Source organism: Equus asinus, chromosome X (genome assembly GCF_041296235.1).
Source record: "Equus asinus isolate D_3611 breed Donkey chromosome X, EquAss-T2T_v2, whole genome shotgun sequence".
Lineage (NCBI taxonomy): Eukaryota > Metazoa > Chordata > Mammalia > Perissodactyla > Equidae > Equus > Equus asinus.
The window spans coordinates 18,848,832-18,873,099 of record NC_091820.1 but is presented as its reverse complement, the minus strand read 5'-3'; the positions used below and the strand labels follow the sequence as shown (position 1 = coordinate 18,873,099).

The window sequence follows — 24,268 nt, the reverse complement described above, 5'->3', positions numbered from 1 at the left end:
CAGCTGGCTAGATTCCCAGGTCCCAATTATGTCATCCTCCTGCCTCTCAAAGCCATTTTTTTGGAGGGAATGGTCGGTGGTGTCATGGAAGTTGTCAAAGATGAGCAGGATGATTGAGAGGTCGCTGGTAAGAAAAAAGTTTCCAAAAGCGATGGTGCCTAGGGCTGGATGGCAAGGGGCTGAGTTATTCCAAGGGTCCAGCTCTCTTTCCTGGGTGAATTCCTCAGACACTAGTGCTAGTGAGATGCTCTTTCACAAACATTTTATCGACAAATAACATTGGTAAACACTGCATAGGACATCCCTCCTCTGGTATTTTATAATGCGTATCAGCATACAAAAGACTCTGAAAAATAGGGCCCATAAGAACACCTGTTTAACTTTATTGTATTAGCTTTTGTAAAACTTATTTGACCAGAGACCTTTTTTTGGGGTTCATAATACCTATGAACAATCGAACACACCAGGAGTTTTAGAACTTTTACAACACTAGGATCATACTCTATATTGTATTCTGTAACATGAACAGGCAGTATAGTATACTGTCCAAGGAGTAAATCGTTTTGCTATGAAGAATCAAATATTAGTATTATGTTTCTTAAAACCAAATTTAGGATGACATTTTAGATCAGACTGACCCTTCCAGCTTGCAAGGGCTGGCAGTCTTGCTTTGGAGTATAATTGCTTGCTGTCACGCTGATGTTTTATAAATTGTTAGCTTGTAACAAGGTGTTTAACTTTACAACAAATTCTGACTAATAATATTTTAGCATTGTGCCCCTTTACAGATGAGAAGAGAGAGGCGAAAGGAAGTGCAGCAGGAGGATGGTGAACGTTAGTTTATAAGATATTTGCCTCCATTTCCATACGGAGAATACAAGTTTGTGTTACCGATTTCTGTTTCTGGGCAAGAGCCTCAAGCTCACAATCGATGCTTTCACATGAAAACAACTGGGAGTAACTAGGGATTCTCCATTTGGTTATAGGACCCCACGCAACTTGTGTGTCAGTGAAGTGTGGCACAAACTCGGCAGAAAGTCAGTTACAAGATGTCATCATCACAAAATAGAACAATTTTTATATACAGCTAACACATATCAGATTCTTACTAGGTGTCAGGCACTGGGCTAATGACATCAAAATGTATTTTCTCATTTAACCTTACAATCACCCTTTGAGGTCAGTACCATTATTACCCACATTTTGCAAATGAGGAAAGTGAGGCTTAGAGAGGGAAAGTAACCTCCCAAAGCGCACCCTGTAACTGTAGATAGATGGAGTAGACCCGGACTAGGTCTAGAATCTTGGCCCTTTGCCACAATCCATACGTATTTTCTCAGCTGTTATGATAAAGTATTAACTAATGATTATATATATATATGTATCAGAATACAGTTGGGTCTCAACCATAAGACATGAAAATGGCTGAAATATGTTTGGCATTTGTTTTAATTCTCTCTTAGAATAAAACTTTTGCCACATTTGTGATTGACCCTCTAAATTGACTTGTGAATGTTTTCTACCCCTTGGCAATACAAAATTACTATAAAATAGGTAACAGGAAAGAGGAATTAAAAATAGAGATTTGGCAAGTTCAAAAAGGATTTAAGGGTTGGTTAATCACATTGCTTCTAGATGAAACTGTTGTGTCATGAGATTATTTTGATCTAAGGAGATCAATCTGAGGTGGATTTGGGGGGTCCTTTGGTCCAGCAGGTGGGTTTCTGGCAGGCAGTGTGATGTGGGAGAAGCAGTCCTGACCTGAATGTCCACACCTGTGAGGTCTTGCCTACGCCTGCAGCCAGCTGGTTCAGAGGGTAGGGTGGGGGGTTCATCTCTTAAGGTTCTGTTTCTTTCTCCATGAAAGCAGGGGCACTTTTCTCATTCCACAGTCCCCTGATTTAGGCCTATATTCCTTCACTTGATTCAGCTGTTCAGTTAGTGAAATGTTTTAATGAATATATGACATATCAATTTAAAAATCAAGTCTTATTTAAGATGTGAATGCTAAAAAAAAAAATGGAGCCTCAGAATAAAACAGGCCCTTCTGAAAACCATTCAGTAAGCCAAAGGCATTGAGAAATTAATACCACAGAGAAAAGATTATAGTAACCAAAGAAAGGGTAAGGGTATTTTGGTTTTTGTGTCACAGAAATTGTGCACCTTTAATAGAAGGAATAGTATGGCTAAAGCAAATGAACAAAACCATATGGAAGTAAAATGAGAATTACACATGACAAAGTTTTGATATACCAGGCATTTATTGTACCTGATTTTATCTATGTATTTATATCATATATATTTGTAAGAAAAGATTATATGTATATAAATATGTATTTACAACTATGACATGACCCATTAGTGGATCATGAAATTAAGTGGGGTTGTGGCCAACATTACAAAAATTAAAGGTCAGAATGCATCATGCATAGTAATGGTCAGTTGTGTTCAACTTGTTATGCATGTGCATGGCACACACACACATTTACATACGTCCTAGGTCACGATGTAAAACGTACTTCTAACTGGGTCATGGTCACTAATGGAAGGGGTACTCAGCAGAAGTTAAGATGCCTATTTGAGTTATACTTAGTTTTGAATTGGTCTGAATTTTTAAGTTGTTTTTCATCTTTTTTTCTCTAAATTGGATTTGTAAAAAAGAAAAAATGAAAACCCAAACCATTTGAGAGTTAGTTGTTGCTCTTTTAGTTTAGCCTGAAAGTGGGGTGGGCCTCAGGACATGGCAGGTCGCTGTGGAATTTCGGTGTGCCTGGCGCCATCTCGTGGTCTTTGTGTTACAGTGTTACAGTGCAGCCTACTCCCTTTAATAGACGTGATGGGAGCAGGGGATGATTCCTTGCATGAGATTCTGAGGACTAAAAAGTCCCTGAAAGAGCAGTCCACCTCAATCACTGAAAAGCTCAGAACACTGGCAAGGCTTAACTGGGAAATACTCAACAGACGATCGGAAACTTGAAGAGAAGCAGGGAGTTATAGATGTTATGTATATATTAGTGCATGGAAAAGACGTTGTGTGGTGGATTTCATAGAAATTTCGAGTCACCTCTTGACCTGTTATTTTGGATAAGCTCCTACTGCCATGTGACAGTCTGTCCTGCTGCACAGGCAGCTACTGAACTATACTGGTCCCCTCTTTTCCTTAATCTGTTGGCAGCCAGCTGTAGAGAAGGGTTTCTCAACCTCACCACTACTGACATCTTGGGCCAGATCATTCATTGTTGTGGGGGCTGTCCTGTGCACTGTAGGATGTTGATCTGCCCACTAGATGCCAGTAGCAGTCCCACAGCTGTGACAACCAAAACATCTCCAGACATTACAACGTCCCTTGAGGGCAAATGGTCCCCGATTGGGAAGCACTGCTGTAGATTATGGCAGGTCAGCGTGTTCCGGGAATAGGTCTCCCGTAGCTGCAGTCAGTCAGGCCCGGGGCCCGCCCTCTCCAGCGGGGCAGAGGGCTCTCCTTTATGAACACTCTTTTCCCAGTCTTCTGTAAATGGCCACATGAGATCACCCTTATAATTTTGGACCTGTGGACTTTCAGAAGTCAGCTATTTGGAAGGGAGAGTTTATAAAAGGCACTGAGAATGAGTACATTTAATGCTATTTTTTATTCATAGGCTATTTACATTACCCAGTTAATATGACAGTCATAAGTCAGGATGTATTTTCACTTATTCTTAGGTACCTAGAAATTACTATACTATCAGCACCTGCTTCAGTAATCAAATACTAAGCTCCTTGAGGGCAGAAATTTGTCTTTGGTTACTGATTTTGCTAAGTGTTTAGAGTATGTGATCAATAGTTGCGGAATGTTGAATGAAACATTGACTGGGTTTTTTGAATGGATCTAAAAATAGCTGTCCTCCTTGTAAACATACTTAAAATGAACGTCAGGCTAGAAAAGCTTCAAAGAATGGAAACTATATCAAAAAGATACAGGCTTATTCATGAGTGAAAAATCTGTACTTCTCAGATTGGAAAGAGAAAATCTGAGAATAGGATTCCAATTGTATTGGAAGTATTGACAAGATTATCAAAACCTATTTGAACATCAAAGTACTAGCAGTCTTCAACTTTACTAATAGGTTGGCCTCTAAAATTTCAACTGTAAGCTAGCACTTGGAGCCTATTTTGCTGTAGCAAAGGGATCTAAGTTGCAGTTGGATTCCTATGTCCATGTCCAAATGCCTGTTGCTAATCATGTGCCATTTATGACAGAACTCAGAGTTCCAGCCAAGAGGCCAGTAATAATGCCCCCAGTTCAAGTGACGGCTTCCCCCAGGGTTAGGGGCTTTTTGCAAGTGATGAGAGAGGATTAGCATGGAAGACAGAATGAGGCAAATTCTCGAGTACCACATCCCTTAACCACATGGCTCGTCTATAGATAATTACAATAAAGTCACTGCCATATTGGGGCGGTGAATGGGGTGAAGTAGCACTGGAGTTGAGCTTTATATATGGTCATTTGTGAAGAGCTAGCTACATACGTTTAGGGATTCAACTTCTGTTAAAATACATGTAAACATATAAGTTGTTACTTATAAATTTGGTACAAGTTGAAAACGTGAATTTAGAGAAAAAGGGAGGCAGTCCAAAGGGATTTTTCTTTTTAAAGATTGGCACCTGAGCTAACAACTGTTGCCAATCTTCCTTTATTTTCTGCTTTTTTTCCCTAAGTCCCCCCAGTACATAGTTGTATATTTTTTCAGTTGTGGGTCCTTCTAGTTGTGGCATGTGGGACGCCACCTCAGCGTGGCCTGACAAGGGGTGCCATGTCCGCGCCCAGGATCCAAACCAGCGAAACCTCGGGCTGCCCAAGCGGAGCACGCGAACTTAACCACTCGGCCACGGGGTCGGCCCCTCCAAAGGGCTTTATGTTGTACACAGCAGTGAGCTCTGGGGTCAGCTGTCCGTACCAGATACCATGGAAGGTGACTATGCTCACAGCTTATTCTCTCCTGCCACCCTCAAAGGCACAGAGAGGGGAGCCACAGTGGAGTGTTAGGAGCCCAGAAACTAGAATTAGCCTGTCTGGGTTCAGAGTCTGATTCTACCTTTGCTCGCCAGCTCTGTGACTTTGGGTAAGTAATTTATCTGAGCTTCAGTTAAATAAAGAACTCAAAGAGTTGCTGTGAGGATTAAATGGAACAATGCAGCTATGCTGCCTAACACAACGCGTGGCAGATGGCATGTGCTCCATAAATGTTAGTCACTGTTATCATTAGTTTGATTCAATCTGACATTTCTTATTTCAGAAAGACAGAGAATAATTGCCTATCTTTTGGCATCAGTGTCTAACTTGAACACTAAATATCTTTGGACCTTGACATGGATTTTTACATTCTCCAAGAAATTACTACTGTAACACAATATGGTAATAAAACGGTGAACTTTATTGAGAACTTTCAAGCATCATAACTTGAGGAAGTATTTCTCAGTTCAGTTTATCAAAATACTTCAGTTTTCCAGCTGGATCTGGGATTATCTGTTAAAAAAACCAAATTATTCATTTTAAAAGCTGATATACATCATTAGTAGTCTGACATTAGTTGCCTATCTCTTGAGTAAAGAAGATAAAGATCATTTTTGTGTACCAAATTATATCACATATATATATTTGAAAAACTGGATTTGTCCTACCTGCTAATCTCAGCTATCCCAAAAGGAAAATAATTTAATAAATTAACATCTGTACTCAAGCACCCCAAAATTTACTTACAGCTCTTCTCTTGGCCACCAGGCTTCTTCAGGTTTGATCTAATTAAATCGAACACGTTATGAGAGCATGGCTACAGATGTTAATCTATTTTTAAAATCATCTGCTGATGAAATGTTGGCATGCCACAAAAACCTGATAGAGGGGCAGTGTGTTCAAGCGGATTTTTTGGAGGTCCAGAATGCAACCCTTCTAATCTCAAACTGCAAAGTAAAAAACCCTCAGATACACCCTAAAGTATTACCTTCTGTAACTATTTAGTGAATGAACAAATACTCTGAAAGAAAAAATGCTCTCTCCTAGGGCATCACAGCCTTAAAAACCTACGAGATGTTTTTTGAAATTTCCAATATAATTTGACCTCCCATTAACTATGTTACTTCACAGTTATAGGTAAAGTACATCTATCCCTATATATATATTAAAAAACCTACTGTAATCAGCTTATGATAGTTCTGTATGTTTTCTTCAGAATTTTTCTTCAGCATAAAATAAATGTTACCTAATTTTTCAGGCATCACTTCAAGGAGTATTCTGTCTTTGCCAATTTATAATCTCTCTGCATTTAAATTCAATTTGCAAATACTATGGAATAAGTACTATGTGCCAATAGTGTGCTGGGCAGTGGGGATACAAGGATAACTGCCAAAGTCCCTGCCTGTGAGGCCGTACAAACACGTGGGGAGGATGTCCGTGTACATAACTGTTTTTGACGCAAATGAACAGTACGATCATGTATGACACAGACTGTGTGACTCAATGGAGGCCAAGATGGCATCAGGGAAGGCCTCAGAGTGGAGGTGGCATCTCAGTTGGTCTTGAAAGATGAGCAGAATTAGAGAAGGGGACAGGTATTCTAGGCTATAGAAAGAATAGGCACCTGAGCAAAGGCACAAAGGTATGAAAAAGCAGGGCTTATTTTGGGGAAAAATAAGTCGTGATTTGGTGGGAGCACAGCGGCGTGCATTAATCATGGGGAAGATGGCCCAGGAGAGGCTGGTGGGAACAAAGAATGCAAAGGCTTGAAGGCTGTGCCCAAGTATCTGGCCTTTGTCCTGTGAGTACTGGAGAGCTTCCAAAAGGTTCTGGTTTGGAGAATGGCATGCGGTGGAGAGGAGAGAAGCCGAGGGCAGGGAGGCCTGTGCAATACACAGGAGAGAACGGACGGAGACGGAGATGAAAACTTCATCTGTCTTCAAAGAAGCACGACTACAAAGCCTTTTCTGACCCGACATCTCCCCTCTCTAACTCCTCTTTCCTTCTCCCCTTCACAGCTGTATTTCTGGAACCAGTTGTTCATACTCCATCTCCTCCTCATCCTGCCCCGCCCTCCTCCTCAGAGCACTCCAGGCAAGCCCCTGCCCTCACTATGGTCACTAATGACTCCACATGGCTCAGTCAGTGCACTGCAGTCCACTTCTCCACGCCATGCGACACTGGCCTCCCTATCCCATCCCTCGTCGCTCCCTTTGTTCCCGCCGCACTGAAGCCCTTTCTGGTCCTCGAACATGCTAAGCTGGTTCTGGCCTCGGGGCCTCTGTCCTGCTCTTTCTTCACTGCTCTATGCATGACGGGCTCCCTCTCTTCACTCACGTTTCAACTCAAATGCCATCTTAGAAGTCTTTTCTGACCGCTTTATGCCCACCCCAGGCACTATCCCATCAACCTGTTTCTAAAAGCATTTGCCACAATCTAAAATTAGAATGAGAATGTGACTTTAAGGCCGGGACCTTGGCTATAGTGTTCACTAATAAATACCGCCTGGCTATCCTAATAGTTGCCATATATCAGGTGCTCAAGAAATGTCTGTTGAAAGAACACCCATAGAAACAGAGAGTAGAATGGTGGCTGCCAGGGGCTGAGGGTGGGGGAAATGGAGAGACGCTGGTCAAAGGGTACAAGCCTTCAGTTTTCAGATGAGTAAGTTCTGGGAATCTAATGTACAGCATGGTGACTGTGGTTAATAATGCTCTTTTGTATACTTGAAATTTGCTAGAAGAGTAGATGTTAAGCCTTCTCACCACACACACAAAAAGGTAACTATGTGAGGTGATGGATTCGTTAATCTGACTGTGGTAATCATTTCACAGTGTATACATATGTCAAATCATCACAGTGCACTCCTTAAATATATGCAATTCTGTTTGTCAATTATACCTCAATAAAGCTGGGAATAAAAAAAAGAATGCCCAAACACAGCATGTGATAGCGCATGTGCATTTTTATGGAGGGAGAATCCAAGGTTTTCATCAGACTCTCAAAGGGGTTTGTGGCCCCCCAAAAGTTAATCAAGTGGATATTCAACATGTTTTCTGAAATGTAAGCTACTCATCCTATAATACCCTTCGTAGTTAGCCTGTATTTCTTGGGAGCTCTTGCTGATCTCTTAGCACAGGCCTGTGACTGAGGGCGATGCTATTCATTAGTCACTGCTGGTCCTGCTCTGGCTCCAGGGGGAAGTGCCACCTACCTTGAAGACCTCTCCAGAAATGCTTTCTAAGGCTTCTCTCAGGTGATGCCTGCAGCTTCTGATTCATATTTCTATCTGTAAGCCTCACAATCAGTAACTGTAAACCAACATAATGACTAATTTATAATTTAAAGTACCTAGTGCTCAAAGTACCTTGAATGTCTAACTTCAAATCCCTTCTGAGGTCCATCAGATCCACGTAGAGGTGAGTAAGGTGGTATTTTAACATTAACTTTGACCCGCAAAGGCAAAGCTGTTTTGAAAATCCATCAAAAACTGGTTCAAAACCAGTGAAACGTTACTTTATCTGACCTGAGTGAGTGTAGAGAGTGAATTTCTACCTCTCATTGTCTATGGCTAATGGCACTTTTTTTTTGGTTTGCTAAGGAAGAAAGTCTTAGGAATCTATATTTTTCTTTTATTCTAAGATAATGATTTCTTCTTCTGACGCTTTAGTATTTTTCATTTCCTAACTACAGTTTGTGTAAAACTCTTGATTTTTAGAAGATAAACATGTTATTTAAAAAAGGTTCAAGCAAGTTTCCAAATTGTATTTTGGCCAGAGACTACTTTAAGGATTGTCTATAAGTTATACAGCCTCCATAAATGAAAGAATGTACCTGTTTCAATCTTTTCTTTCTTCAAATGACAGAGAGAATCATTAGCTTCAATGTTAATTAAGCCAGATTTTCTCAAAAGCTTTTTTTTTGTTGTTGAGGAAGACTGGCCTTGAGCTAACATCTGTCGCCAATCTTCCTCTTTTTGTTTTCTCCCCAAGGCCCCAGTACACAGTTGTATATCCTAGTTGTAGGTCGTTCTAGTGCTTTTATGTGGGAAGCTGCCACAGCATGGCTTGATGAGTGGTGTGTAGCTCCGTGCCCAGGATCTGAACTGGTGATCCCTGGGCCACCGAAGCAGAGTGTGCAAACTTAACCACTTGGCCACGGGGCCAGCGCCTCAAAAGCTTTTTACTATACACAGAAAGATTCTGCTTCTGACTGTTTTCTTTGCCTACAATATAGGAAGAAATTCCATAGATGATCGCTGAGACCTCTGAATTTATTCTACCAAGTCTCCACTGTTCCCACTCCCTTTTTTTATTGGTATATTTCTCTGGATACTTGGCTTTAAAATTCACAGCATTAAGCCCCATATTCTGCTTTCTCCAGTTTCAGCTACTCTCCCTACAGTCCAAAAAATGCCTGTATGCTTATGATTTCTGCCTATCAACAGTTACTTCATTTACAAAACGAAGACAGTTCTATTACAAGGAAAGATTATCCTAAGGTTAGTATTTTTTTTTTTGGCCCCAGCTATCCCCTTAACAGAAAAATCAATTTGACTTACTGTTTCACTACCAGGTTTCCAGCCAGCAGGGCAGACTGAAAGGAACAAAAATTAGCAAAAGACAGTTTAAAAACAGAGTTCAGTTCTCTTCAGCAACTCTTGGCTTTTCTTTTTCTAAATGAAACTGAAAATCGAGCCTATATTAATGAGAACACTTCTGGGCCACTGAACACTTGACTTCTGTTAGCATGTCTGCTCTCCCCAAGGAATTTTAGTCATGGAGCTGATCAGCAGGCAGCTAATCTATGTCCATTTTTGCCAGTTATATTTAGTTACATTTGCAATATAAGAAACCAAATCGAGCGTTCCTCTAATATAGTTGGAATGTTTGGGAATCTGGTGAACTGAAAGGTCTGGGGACAGCAAAAATTTGTCTGAATTTACGTAAACTTTCACTAAGCTAATCAGCTGTTTCCTATAGTATCTTGCACTGATACTATGGTTTGCTGTTTGTCAAAAGAGACTTTCAAATTATTTGGAAAATAGGACTCCCCCTTGATTTAGAATGCACCCTGACCCAGGCACTGAGTTACACTTTTGAAAGGAATATATAACATATGTTGTACTTTAGCAAAATCTGACCTTTTCCATTTAGCTACTGCAAAAACTTGGAATGAAAGGATGAACTGATACATTACTAGTGTGATACTGAATAACCTTGAGGAAAAAAGCTAAATCAAATAATGTAAACATGCAAATAAAACCTACATTATTAAATATTGCCAGATTGGCACATTTTAAGTTTACAGAAACATAATTTGAAAAATTGCAGTAGCAGAAACTTTTCACTTTGAGCTTATCCAAAAAGACTATGCAAATAATGAATATTTTTGCATCTTATTCAGTAAGTAGAATATATTAGTGATATTTTGTTAAAAGCACTTTAAATAATAATTTGACCTGCTAAATAGATCTGCTAATAATTTGAAAACAATCAATCAGAAGACTCTGGCACCATCCAAATTACTTTTAGGATAAGAAACCAAACTAATTATGCTGCTCTCTCTCAAACTAAAAAATCAAAAGGCTCTGCAGTTTGGAAAGAAAGGCTACCTTCTCCATGTTTGTCGGTGTACTGGAATGCTTGAACCAAACGTAGTGTCTCATCCACCGATCTCCCCACAGGAAGGTCATTCAGAGTAATCTGTCTTAGGATTCCTTTGTCATCAATAATGAAGAGACCTCTGTAAAACACAAGAGTAGTAGAGGTGAGGCTATTTCATCTCCGTTAAGACAAATATTAATGTGAATCCTTGTACCATTCACACCACACTACCTACCTACTTGACTGATACACACACATGCGTGCACACACCCCCATACCTACACATCTACTGTATAATTTGGGATTATCACTGTTAAATAATAGCTTTAAAAATTTGTTTTTGGCTATGAAATGTACTGTAGTATATACAGTTGAATCTTCACGTGTAGTTAAGTTTGGGATTTTATGGTACTGTAAATGAAATGATGAAACTACATAGCAAAGCTTTTTTCTGGGTGAAGGAGTGATCCATTTTTCTTATCACTGGCTGTTGAGAATTGTTTGTATTTCCTTTGTCAGTGGTAGAAAAAAGATGAAGTCACCAATGTAAGTGAAGCTACCTTTCCCTCTAAATCTCTGTATGTCTGATTCACTTCTATGGACTGAGGAATAATGAAGTAGTTTGACCTAAAAGATCTGCTATTGAGATAGAGGTGGCATTGCAAAGTTAAAGTAGACTACAGATGAACATTTCCAAAGGACTTTATTGTCTATTTATTTAAGTCAATATGGATTTCAACCCAATCCTTACTTTGGATTAGAAAAAGACCTCAGGTACTGGGGCTAATTGCTTTGTATACAAGTATTATAAATAATAATGAGATATATTTTTAGTAGAAATACATGGAATTTCACACCTGTTACATGAAATCTTGTTTCATAATTGTATTAAACATTACTAAAATGTTTCTGCTTATCTTAGAATACATTTTTTGAATGAGCAACTTGAGTCTGAATCAACTAGGGCTCACTCTCCTTGGACAAGGTCACCTTAGCCAAACTTGGGCAAAACTGTTAATTACTTCATCTGGGTGTTCTTTCATGCAGCTACTTTTACAGTTTGTCAGTGGCGATCAGATCTGCTTTGAAGTAAGCGAGCATGATCTGGAATTATGAGCTTGCCTCTATCACATATATCATAGCAACACACAGCCACAAAAAGAAATCTGCCTTTTCTTTGGTAGCAAGTTCTAGCTTCTGTTTTCTGTTTTGGTTTTGTGAACTGCTTCTTTGGTAGACTTTGAGACTAATACATTTGCCATAGTTGGTGTAATATAAGAAGAGACAGGTCATTCTTACAAAAAAATCAGAAATTAAAATGGCAACAGAAATCTCAGTATCAACCCCAGCAGCTAAAGGTAGGAGGGCAATGCTTTCAAATGTCTGCAGGAAAATGCCTTTCAATCTAGAATTCGATACTCAGCCAGATTATTAATCAAGCACGAGAGCAAGATAAAACATTTTCAGACAGGGAGGGCCTCAAGCATTTTACCTTCCAGTGACCTTTTATTAGAAAGCTGTGAGGATGTGCATCACCAAAACAAGGGATTAAACAGAGAAGGCAGGCATGGGAGCCAGAGAATTAGGCATCTAACAGAGGAGAAGTGAAGGCAAGTCCCAGGATTCTGGTGCGTAAAGTGCTAGGATAACAGCTACATAGTCAACTTAGAGAGTGGCTGGTCTGATCTGAAATAGGAAGATGGAAGATTCCAGAAAAGATAATTGACAGAGGAAAAATGCAGTACTTAGAAGGTTATAGTTCAGCTGGGGGGTTTAGAAAGAATTACTGATGGATATATAGAAAACTAAGGGAATGAAAAAAGTGTAGTTTGTTAGCTACAAGAAAATCAAAAAGTTTACCAGATAGGGAATGTAATTCTTAGCACACTACACTTAAGAGCTTAAAAGCAAACAATATTTATATAATATAAACATGAACTATTAACTTAATCCAAAATTGTGACATATTATACTGGGAGAATAAATTTGGGGATGGCATAAGAAAGATAAAGTCTTATTTACCATTATGAATAACGTCAAAATTGATAAATCCAGGCAAAGCATAAGACCTTCTTTAGAAATATGGAGATAAATAGTGAAAGCCGTAGCTAAAGAGTTGAAAGTAGCTTCCTCCAAGGAGGAGGGCTGGGGGCCGGGAGGGGACTGTTGCTTAAGACAATCTGACTTTTAAAACCTATGTGCATGTACTACTTTGATGAAAATAAAAAATAATTAAAAAAAAAAACTATTGGTTCAGATCACATAAAATAGCTAATATTAGATAATTTTACTTGGTTAATGTTCAAACAATTCCAAATTTTAAGATTGCCTTGATCTTTTTAGTGGCATATTTGTTCTTTGCGAATTAACTTAGTAGTAAACTCTATGGAAGTAGAAAACATTAAAGACTTGACAAGTACAAAAAAAAAGAGAAACTATTGGTAGTGTACATGATACAATATGGATGAACCTTGAAAATATCATGCTAAGTGAAAGAGGCTAGTCAGAAAAGAGCACATATTGTAGGATTCCATTTATATGAAATGTCCAGAATAGGCAACTATAAAAACAGAAAGTAGATGAGTGGTTACTTAGGGCCAGGGGAGGGGAATAGGGGGAAATGGGGAGTGACTGCTAATGGGTATGGTGTTTCTTTTTTTGAGTAATGAAACTTTTCTAAAATTGATTGTGGTGATGGTTGCATAACTCTGTGAATATACTAAAAATCACTGAATTGTATACTTTAAATGGGTGAGTCGTATGGTATGTGAATTATATCTCAATAAAGCTGATTATTCCCTTAATTTTTCCAACTCCAAAGACACAGGTTTGCTAAATACGATGACACTTGTATTTAGAAAAACCATTTCTGGAGTCAGTTTGGAAAAGAGAAGAAAGAAATGGACAAGGAGTTTGGGGACCTGGGTTCAAGTCTGGCTCTGCAATTAACTAATTATATAACTTTGCCTAAGTTCATGAACTCTATGAATCTGTTTAGGTGTAAAATGACAGAGTTGGTCAAAGACCTCTAAATAATCTTCCAGCTCTAACAGTCTGTGACACGCCCATAGTTTAAGTAAAGCACTCCCCAATTATTTCAAATAGTATCTATAACATTTTTGCAAATAGAGCAAATATTTCTTGATCAAACTTTCTATCTTCTAACTCCATTTCAAGGAGGATTACACATATATTTGGATTTGTCATAATGTAAAACTACTGAAAGGTACCTAAGAGTGTGGCCTGAGTCTTCCAGATATACGCCATAGTCCTTTGAGATCTGATGGGTCAAATCTGAAAGAAGTGGAATCCTTATTGGCCCAAGTCCTCCCTGTCTTCGAGGGGTATTAATCCTGTAACAAACAGAACATTTACCTTCAGAGTTAAGTGGCAGATATCAAAACAGCTTTTTCTCTGCACATGCACACAAAATGAATGAACACACAATGTGTGTAATGTGTAAATATAGAGATACACATCGTATTTTTAATGTATGGACATACTATATTTTACTAATCTCTAGTGATAGACATTTAAACTGTTTCCATTTTTTTTTGCTTTTATAAACACTGCTGGAAACATCTTTGCATTCTCAACTTTATGCACTTGTCTGATTAATTCCTAGAAGGGGAATTGATGGATCAAAGGATATGCCCTGTTATAAGCATAACCTTAGAATGGTGATCACAAGAAAAAGGCTTGAGAGATAGGCAGAATACAACTGGATGACATTTTAATGTTCTGAGAGACAAAGAAACGCAAAGTCCATTTGAAGCAGTGAAGGAAGTAAGTTATAATCTCAGACTCATCAGTCTTCATATTTAAGTATTCTGTAACTTGAAACCTGGGGATGTGGGCTGGGGCCCTAATGGGAGGGGACTGACAGCAGCTAAAAAACAGGGAAATACTGCTCCAGATGTCTGCAGATGTCTTTTGACATTCAAGTAGAAATCTCTGGTTAATATGAGACCTATCCAGCTGAGAATGTATCCCCAAAAATTCCTTGGGAAAGCAATCCCAAATTATTTGGGATGACATAACTTTTTCCTTAGTGGATTTGTATTTTAATCCTACAAAGATTTAGAATTACTTTAGAAATGATGAAGCAAATTAAACCCATAGTTTTAATATTTTTATATTAAGAAATAATCAGTATATGTATATTATTTATAATGTTTAAGAGAATTTGGCATATTAGAATAACAGATTCACTTTGTGATTCCATTCAAAATGTATAATTTGAAATTTTACTCAGTTTATAAATAGTAAAGAAACATTTTAAAAGGACTTAAGACACCCTATTTGTTTATTGTATTTGCAAGAATTACTTAAGTTTTTGGGAAGGTTTGTCTGAAAATTGAGATACTTAAAGGAAATCAAATATATTAAATATATAACTGCACTTTCAAATACTTAAAAGAACTAGTTACTTAAGTGAATGTAAATTAAGTTTAAATTGTAGCTCCTGAACCAATTAATTAATAATTGTAAATGGAGAAAAACTTGTTTTGAATTTGCTACTTTAGTGAATTGAATATTACGTTTGATGAAAATAGTAAGAATAAGAAGAAGTTTTCACATATTGAAGTCTATGGGGAAGCCATTCTGGATTAAAACTGATTCGGCCTAAAACTTGTTTTTCCCAGAGCAGCCTGACTTACGGCCCACCGAACATGCAGTAGACATCTGCTTTTCCCAAAGCAAGGAATGCACTTGTTAAAGATAGGGATGAGTGTCTCCCTTCCTCTGATGCCAATACCAGTACTTCTTGGAAGATAAGCTTTTCTTCCCAGAAAACCCAGGTCAAGTTGACCAGCTGTGTACATGCTAAACTGCAGCAAAACATCTCCTTGTGACTTTGAAAAAAAAATTGTATTCCTGTCATGCTTGATGTGTGTTCTTTGTTCTGCAGTGGTATATATCCACGTTATAAACCACGCTTCTCCAGAGTGCTTTCTTCCCTGATGGAGACTGCTCTTCTGGGCTTGTCCTCAACTTGGCTCAGATAAACATCACTTTATTGTTCTAATCTATAGATTGGCTATTGATTATTTGCCTTGACAAGTTTTAAAACCAAAATAATTCTGAACAATCTTTATTGTGCATAAAATTTTGTGCACAAAAACTCATAGCAACATGTACATTTCAAATTTAGAAACATGTTGCCTAACTGCTCTCCAGAAATGCTGAACCAACTGTGTGTGTGAGAGTGCCATTTCTTCTCACCTTTGTCAAGACTGGATGAAATTTTTCAATATTTGAAATCTTGGCCAATCAGACAGGGAAAAAATGGCATCTCATCATTTTAATTTGCAATTCTTTGCAATTAATTACATGGAACATCTTTTCATGTTTAATACTTTTTTTAAATTTTTAAATAAATTTTTATATAATTATATAAATTCTATATGATTTCAAAAATTAATTTAAAACATCATTGCTTCTTGAAAAGTAATTACAAAAGCTATTTTGAATTTGACTTAACACTAGACAATTGTGTAACACAGAAATGGTATTTTAAAGATTTTTTTCTCCAGATTATGGTTTCCCAATTTATCATAATAAAGTAACCATACAATTCAGTAGTTTTTTGCTATGGATATTACATCTTTTGCATTTAACTTTTTATTTTCAAATTTTGAAATGTTTAATGAAATCCTTAAGCATTTTTACCATAATTTCATTGAACCAGCAGCTCTCAGAAAAATCTATTCACGAATTATCTGATAAATAACTATATTCCTATCATGTTAAAGACTTGTCTGCCCATAATTTAACAGTAAATCCATTCTTTTCCCTACAAATGTAGGTGTAAGATACTGACCAGGCCAAATGGGTAAACTGTGAATCAACAGAGCATGCTACCACTTCAGTATTTATAGATCTGAATTCTTCAATTCTATCACCAAAGGCGATAATTTCAGTTGGACACACAAAAGTGCTGAAAGTTAAAAAACAAAAAATCAGTATTTTCAAAATACACATAGACCTGAAGTTCAAATGACTTAGTTTTTACGAACACCTTTAGTATATAAAAATGCACATTAAGAACAATTTTATATATGAAACTTCTCGAGATGGTGTAGTCTAAAAGACTGTCATTTGGTCAAATATCATTTAATTAAAAAAAACATACAGAGTTCCAAATTATATCTCAATAAACTTTATTTTTATAACTTAATGGATCAGTGGTCAACCAATGTTCCCTTCTTTCTTATGGCAGCACCTCCCCCTACTTTATTAGCTTTTATTCAGTAATACTTTATGTAATGCTTTACAGCTTCCAAAGGATCTATACAAACTTTACATCATTTCACTATTTTTTCTCACATTCCTATACCAACTCTACGAGCTAGATGCATCTTATCCCTATTTTGGAGATGAGAAAATGCTCTCCCACCCCCTCCCTTTCTTGATAAGTTCCTCTTCTACCTTGTCTCCCGGTCTTGTTGTCGGAAGGGCATGTTCAGAGAGTATTACCTTAGAGTGGTGTTTTTCAAACCATGGTAGGAACTCCTTAAGCCAATTCCTGAGTTCCAACCAACATTTTAAAGAAGTGAAATAGAAAATATGAGAATACATCATACATAATCAGGCTAAGTTATGAAACATATATATGTATATACAAGTGCATATATATATGTGTGTGTGTGGAGTGAAATTAAAACTATTTAACAGCCTTAACTCAAAGTTCTCTCAAGCTCTGGACGTTTCTGAAAGGTCCTAGATGGGAGAAGCAGCTTGGGGAGGGGGTTGGGAAAGTGGCTATTTCCCATACCATGGAAGTTTTTCAGTATTTTAACTAGTATGGCTGTACTGGTGCATACAGACTCAATGTTACCCTGTACGCATGTGTAAGTGCATTGGGTGGCAATGACAAATGTATTGCCTACTGTGTGTCATAGTCAAGAAAGTTAGAAAAATGTAGGCTTAGGGGACCAGTTCCTACCACAGCCCAACATAGGCTTCTCAAATATTTCAGTTGTTCAAGTGGATGACTGCCAAACAGAGGCATACAGTTCTAATCTAGATTACGTCCCTGGAAACCTGGGCTATGATATGTATTTTTAATATTTTCCAAAAAGGTATGAATGGTCAGCCCTTGCTTTCCTTCCTATTGTCCCGAGAAATGCTACCAAGGGACACATTTGCTCAATTTGTTACTAAGACAGAGAAAAAGTTCTGGCAGAAAAGTGAAGGGTTATGGCTGTGACTTTCTCCCTTGCAGACTGTGGCAAATGCCACAGAATCCTTTCCCTCTAACCAGGCCCAGTCTGGAATTACATGGAAACAATAGAAAGAAGCTATCTTAGCTCCCTGCCCCAGAAGACCATTGCTAACATCATGTTCTAATTAGATATGTCTTATTCATTATGGAGTTTTAAATAACACTGGCGAAACAGAGGATACTTGTCTGCCATGTTAGACTAATTTCAAAATTCAGGTTTATTGTTATACGTATTTAACATGTGTTAACTTTTTGGTTTTATAGCAATATGAATTTAGAAGGTCTATCATTTTTTATCTATTAAAATTTCTACTTCAGGTTTCTATTAGAAATTATTATATTACACATTTTAGGTGGTCAAGTCACAGTACAAGTTGATTAGAAAGAAGGAAGTTCTTACCAATTTAAAAGACTGTGTATTATGCAGATTCATGACTTGTTTTAGTCTCAATGTTCTAATTTTTATAAGAATTCTTCCTATTTGGATTAGAGTAGGGGTCAGCAAATTTCAGTCCACAGGCCAACTCTAGCCTATCTTATTTTTTGTAAATAAACTTTCAATAGAACACAACAATACCCATTTGTTTATGTATTGCCTATGGCTGTTTTGTGTTACAGTGGCAAAGTTAAGTAGCTGCAATAGAAATCACCATAAGCCTAAAAATATTTACCATCTGGCCCTGTACAGAAAAAGTTTGCTGACCCCTGGTCTAGAGACAACCTATAGAGATGAGCTTAAGTATATCCTCTCTGCAAGTTTAAGTTTTATTTACATAGTTCTAGATAAGACCTAATGGAAAAAGGATCTTAATATCCAGTGGCAAAGATAGAAAAATCTTCTACTTACTTTTTGTAACAAAAAAATATATTCAAATAGAAAAAGATAAAAGTTAGAATAACTCTCTTTTTGGTATCTTTTCACTTTCATGGAATTTGAAAAACACTCAAAATAAAATTAAATCCTCGACGTGACTAAAGCTGCAAGAGTATTTACTTTTGAGTCAACTTTTTGACTATCTACAAAAGCGTTGACTGTCACAGAGTTAAAGGAAGAGAAACCGCCCCCTAACTATAATTTATATTAATAAGCATTATTCCTTAAGCATATGCAATATTTTCAGGAAAACGTTGAAATTGCAGGAAAGCAACAGATGCAGCAAAGAATAGTAAAACCACAGTTAAATGGTATCACCAGAGCAAAGGTGATTAATTTTAATTATTTTTTAATAAACAATAATTATTAATTAAATTATTAATTTTCTAGTTAATAGAGATACAGTAAACAGATTTGTGGCATAAGTCTTGCTTTTAAATGGTTTCTAAAATATCATCAGTCCATTTTCTTGCCTTAGTAGATACAGCTTAATGAAAATAATTATAGCTTTTCTCTAATGATTACATTATGATAACAGTCATATAGATAGAAGTATAAAGTATTGGGGTCAATGGGTTATGATTCTGAAATATATGGTAGATGTTACCTTCTTGAAAAAAATTCTTCATCTCAGCTTGCCTTTTAAGAACCAAGAGCTAAATAAAATAATTTCTAACTATTGATGTTCTTGAATAATGATTGATAATGACTGAGGTTTTACTAGCTGCTATGTACATGTATTACTTACAAATCAAGTGGGTAGAAGAAAAAAACCAGGTATTTCCCACGATAATCAGTTAACTTGAGCTCCTTAAATTCTCCATTTATCACAGCTGTTCCTTCCCAATAAGGTGCTGGCTTGGAAACTAAGAAAGAAAAATATATGATGTTTTGTAACGCTGAGAAAGTTGGTGGGATGACGGAAGGGCATCTTTAGGAAATCACTAAAAATCTAGGCTTCTAATCCTCTGGACCTCTTTGGCAGTCTGGTGAAGCTTACAGACTTCTCAGAATAGCATTATTGAATGCATAAAATAAAATATATAGAGTTACAAAGAAAACCAGTTATATTGAAATACAATTATCAAAATACTAAAAAACAAACTGGTGCTATAATAATACATGTGTCCTTTTATTAACACTTTAAAATTGCAAGATCTAGCAGTGATCTAATAACTACCCAAGATAGTGATGAGTGTAAATTACATTTTAGGATATCTGCAACAATCATAATGTGGCATGAAAATTTCGGTGACAGGTACAAGGACTGCTGAAGCTACTGTGGTTTGTTGCTGGTGTTCATAATGGAAGGAAATGCTAAATTTCAGTTGGAGGTCAGTGAAAATAAAGCCTTTTTTTCCTATACATGCTCACAGACCCCCTATATCCCACCCCTGCACTAAACCCTACTGGATACTTCACTATAGCCCCTCCAAGTTAATCAACTTCCTACATTTCAAATCATTAGATTTTCTCTCTCACATGACAGTCTTCCAGGTGTACTAATTTAAACGCTTGTCCAGTTTCTCACATACACACGGAGGACCTGCTGCAGAGGAGGCTACACTCCCGAAGGAGGAAATTTGCAAATACATGAGGCCAGGAGTGTCAAATCCTAGACTATGGGATTATTTTCCTAGAGGGCTTTGAAATAGGAGACCCCCTTGCACAGGTTTCCAGTGACCTGATGGAAACTGAATAGTTCCTGCCACTCTCCTGTGAGGGCATGGTGTAATTCTAGCCAACACGCTTTGAAAATAATGTACCTTGAACTTCCTTAACACATTCAGATAGCACTTAAACTTACAGAACCATTACATACATTGAAGTCAATACTTGCTTTCAAGTTTGACTAGGGTTCCTAGAAAGTACGGCTTATAATAGCCAGCGCTTATTGTATTTTGAATAATAGCCAACAATTTTGGTCACTCTGCAAATAGAGACAAACTTAAGATGAATTTCTCTGTGAAGTTAATATTTAACATATTATCACTTATCTTGGGCCAACAGCCTACCTCATATAAATATCCTGATCTGATTAGGTAAAGGCCAGGAGGGAGAATTAAAGAGCAGAAGAGTACTGAGCTATATATGCTTTACATATATTATTTAAAACGCTACTCAAGTGTGGGATTATAATTGTAATGATCTGTTACAAGGATACTCCTTAATGATTTTAGCATATTGAGAAAAACAAATCTGAAAAAGAAATTGATTTTGGAAATTTTGGGTTCTTGATTTAAGAATTGCAATGTTAGTTCAAAGAAAAAGAAAGTCATCAATTTAGGGAGCAAAAAGAATGTAGTTACTTTGCTAAGATCTATAAATGGAATTCCCAAAGCAACCCCTTGTATCCATTAAAAAACAAAACTTGTCCTGAATATAAATCAGATAATTAACAAAGATTCTGGCAAATGCAGAGCAGTAGAAAGAATATTTAAATCCCTTCTCCCTATAACCCCCACCAATTTAACTACCGTTAACGTTTTTATGGCTTTCCTTCCAGTCTTTGTCAAACAGACGAATTTTGACCACGTTGCACCCCTTTTAAAAAGGAAACAGTAAATCATGAGCAGTTTTTCATGTTACTAAAATTATTTGTAAGTATGGACTTCACGGCTCCATAATATTCCATCTTATGAATAAAAGTCCTGGTATCTTTAATTCTAGATAAGCCTCCATGTGACACAGAAATGTAGCAAATAACTAAAATTTGAAAAAGTTGGCTGGTAAATGGAGATCTATTATTACCATGTTTTGCTTCCATGAGCGGACTTGGATGGGATTTGTTTCTTATGAGAAATATATGTAAAGCCAGTAAACAGTTAACTGGCTGACATATTTCAAAATATCTTCCCAGGCAAGTAAAACCAATGGGACTTGGAAATACTAGGTTTTTAAAAGTGCAAGACTGGCTTTTCAAAAACAAAAGTCCAAAAGTAGTTAACTTTCAGTAGGAAAGAACTGCAAATGTTAAAGGAGGCAAAATAGTTTTTCTCACTTATCACTCCCACTCCAACCTAAGTTATAACAACATCCCATTGAACGCTGGGGATTCATAATTGTGAAGCATTACTTTTTTCACTGAATATGGGCACATAACATGCTGTAACTGAACCACAAAAGCCAAATACACATCTACAGAATGCCAAATGATCCGTAGGAAAAGCAGTTACTCAAAAGCAAGCAAAGGACCGTCTTCACTTTAGCCCCTCCCTGGCCACTTCTTTTTGGCTAATCTTAACATCCAGATGGAGCAGGCCACAACTTTCTCAGTATCTACTTAGTCTGACGTGTCCTTCCTGAAAGTGGCCATTAGCTGTGTACACTGGAAGGAATGCAAATAATCAAAAACCAACTGCCAGGACACAAATTTGCCACCAGGTTTATCATCAAACCAAATGCATTACTTCCAACCTCCTTTTCCCCCGTTTCCTTACAAAGAGCCTCCAAAATACACCCTGTAACAAATTCTTCATTTCTGAGAAACACAAAGAATACCCATTAACTACCTATACAGATTTTGGGGAAGAGCTTTTAATAGTCGTCTTTACAAGATGAAAAAGAAAAAAAAGAACAATGAAACATTTGCCCTCCTGGGCTTTTTGTTTAACCACTTTTCTGTTTAGTCAAACTTTCTGTGAATCATTGTTCAACTTATCAATGCATTCTTCCCTGAACTAGGACTTGAAAACGGACGTGATGTGCTGCAGGCACTTTGTGATGTCTGAGGAAGTGTGTGAGTTTGCACAACATCCTGCGATGCCTGCACGCCGGGGAACAGGGCCACCCTCTTTCCCTCATCTGCGGCTTTTGGGGTAACCACCACTTCTTCCAAAATCTGATTAGTGGAAACCATCCCTTTCTTCACAGCTGGCACCCCCCTCGATCCCCCCAACCCCCAGGAGAGAGCCAGGACGGCTCAGGGACCAAAGGCAGCCCAAGGTGCCGCCCAAGCGAGGCTCCGGGCACCCACCGCAACCAGGGTACACGTGTCACCAGACCCTCCCTACCACCCACCTCCCTCTGCCACTGGTCACCCCCCCAGCCTTGGCGGGGCACCACCTACTCTTGGCTTTGCTGAGGTGCAAGGAGTGGTCAGCGACCGAAACCCGGGACGCCTCCCCTGGGTATACTTGTCCACCCGCGTAGAAGTGGCACTCCTCTTCGCGGGTTCGGGGCCTCTCCTCTGCCTCCCAGCCCCGCAGAGGCCCGGCCGGCAGCAGGAGCAGCAGGAGCGGCAGCAGCAGCAGCCTTCGACTCGAGCCAGGGGCCGGAATAAACGCGGCGGGCAGCGGCCGCGGCGCCTCCATGACCACGCGAGCGCAGCCGCACGTCCCTTGGCGCGAGTGCGACTTCTCCCGCCGGCAGGCAGCTAGCACCCCGCGCTCGACGCCCGCGTGAGCCGGGGCGCGGCCTCGCGAGACCTGCTCCGCCTCCCACTCCCCCCCTCCCGCCCCCAACCTTGTCCCCAGCTCCCCCGCTCAGCGCACCCCCGCCCCTCCCCGGCCTCGCCACGCGGGCGCCTGACCCGCCTGCACGCCCTCAGCCAGCGTTTGCGCCTGCGCCCTGGGGCGGGCCAGGGCCGGGAGTTTAGCCCAAGTCTGCCAAGGCCGCTTGGTGGCATCATCCGTGACTGGCGTCGCGTGCTCCGCCCTGTGCACTCTTTCAGACATCCTTCCACGCCCATCGCTTCCACAAAGCCTCACCACCTCACGCCACCCGACACCGCCGCCCACCCCCCGCCCCCTGTAAGTGAAACTATCCTATCTGCCCTTGACGAGCTTGCATTTTATACTTCTAACAGTTACTCCTTTTTTCCTTTAAGAGATCTGTATGAACAGTGCCGTGAGTCCCCCATCTAGTTGCAGCCCTTTTAAGTCCTGGGAAAACTTGGAGAAGAAGGGTCTAACCATTTACTCTCCTCCAGCAGGCAAGGACAAACAGGCAGTCTGGTGACTTAAGTCCGTCTCAGTGTCTTTTTTTTTTTTTAAATCAAGACTTGAAAAGTTCCCAGGAAACCAGACTTTATCCCAGCACGGTGTTGTTCTATCTTCTGACAATTACTCCATCACATTGCAGGAGCCATTGGCACCCTTTATGCCCTGCAGAGTCCCCTTCTATCTTCCTGTGAGCTCTTGTCATCTTTCTGAATCCCACAGATGCCATCCTAACAGTTTGTCTTTCCTCTGTTAAACTGTCGGCTCCCTGGGGTAGAAATCTATGTCACATTCATCTTTGTTTCCCAAGGCATCTGGCACATGGCATTTACTCTTGTAAGCACTTGATTTTGTAAATAACACCCAATATCCCCGACAGCCTGTCTTAGTTTCAAGTTGCTTTCACATGTTATATCCTTGCTCCCTGGGACAACCCTTTGAGGCAGATGGGAAACCTACCCTTTCCAAACTCATCCCTCACCCCAGTCCTGCCCGTTATAAGTTTTATTTTCTGTTTCCTAATCCCAGTTTCCTGTGGGAAAAGGAGGAAAAATAGGAAACCACTTCCCTTTTGTCAGGGCATGGGGGAGCATCTCCTTACCCATAACGTCTGGGAACTCTTCACTT

At 38.9% G+C, this 24,268-nt stretch overlaps 1 protein-coding gene across 2 annotated transcripts; it reads right to left on the bottom strand.

Annotated features, from left to right (window-relative positions):
• Nucleotides 1-5,393: 5,393 nt before the first annotated feature.
• On the bottom strand, nucleotides 5,394-23,222 carry PRDX4 (peroxiredoxin 4). Of its 2 annotated transcripts, none has more exons than XM_014867885.3 (7): nucleotides 22,771-23,222; nucleotides 19,450-19,567; nucleotides 16,424-16,540; nucleotides 13,830-13,952; nucleotides 10,608-10,738; nucleotides 9,555-9,589; nucleotides 5,394-5,506 (listed from the first exon to the last, which is right to left on the bottom strand). In XM_014867885.3, the coding sequence occupies exons 1-7, from the start codon at nucleotides 23,012-23,014 to the stop codon at nucleotides 5,456-5,458; spliced, it is 819 nt and encodes a 272-aa protein (XP_014723371.1). In that variant the 5' UTR covers nucleotides 23,015-23,222; the 3' UTR covers nucleotides 5,394-5,455. The 2 variants fall into 2 exon arrangements, with proteins under 2 accessions (XP_014723371.1, XP_070358281.1); XM_070502180.1 differs by lacking the exon at nucleotides 5,394-5,506 and adding an exon at nucleotides 8,149-8,304 and having other exon boundaries at nucleotides 22,771-23,157.
• Nucleotides 23,223-24,268: the final 1,046 nt, after the last annotated feature.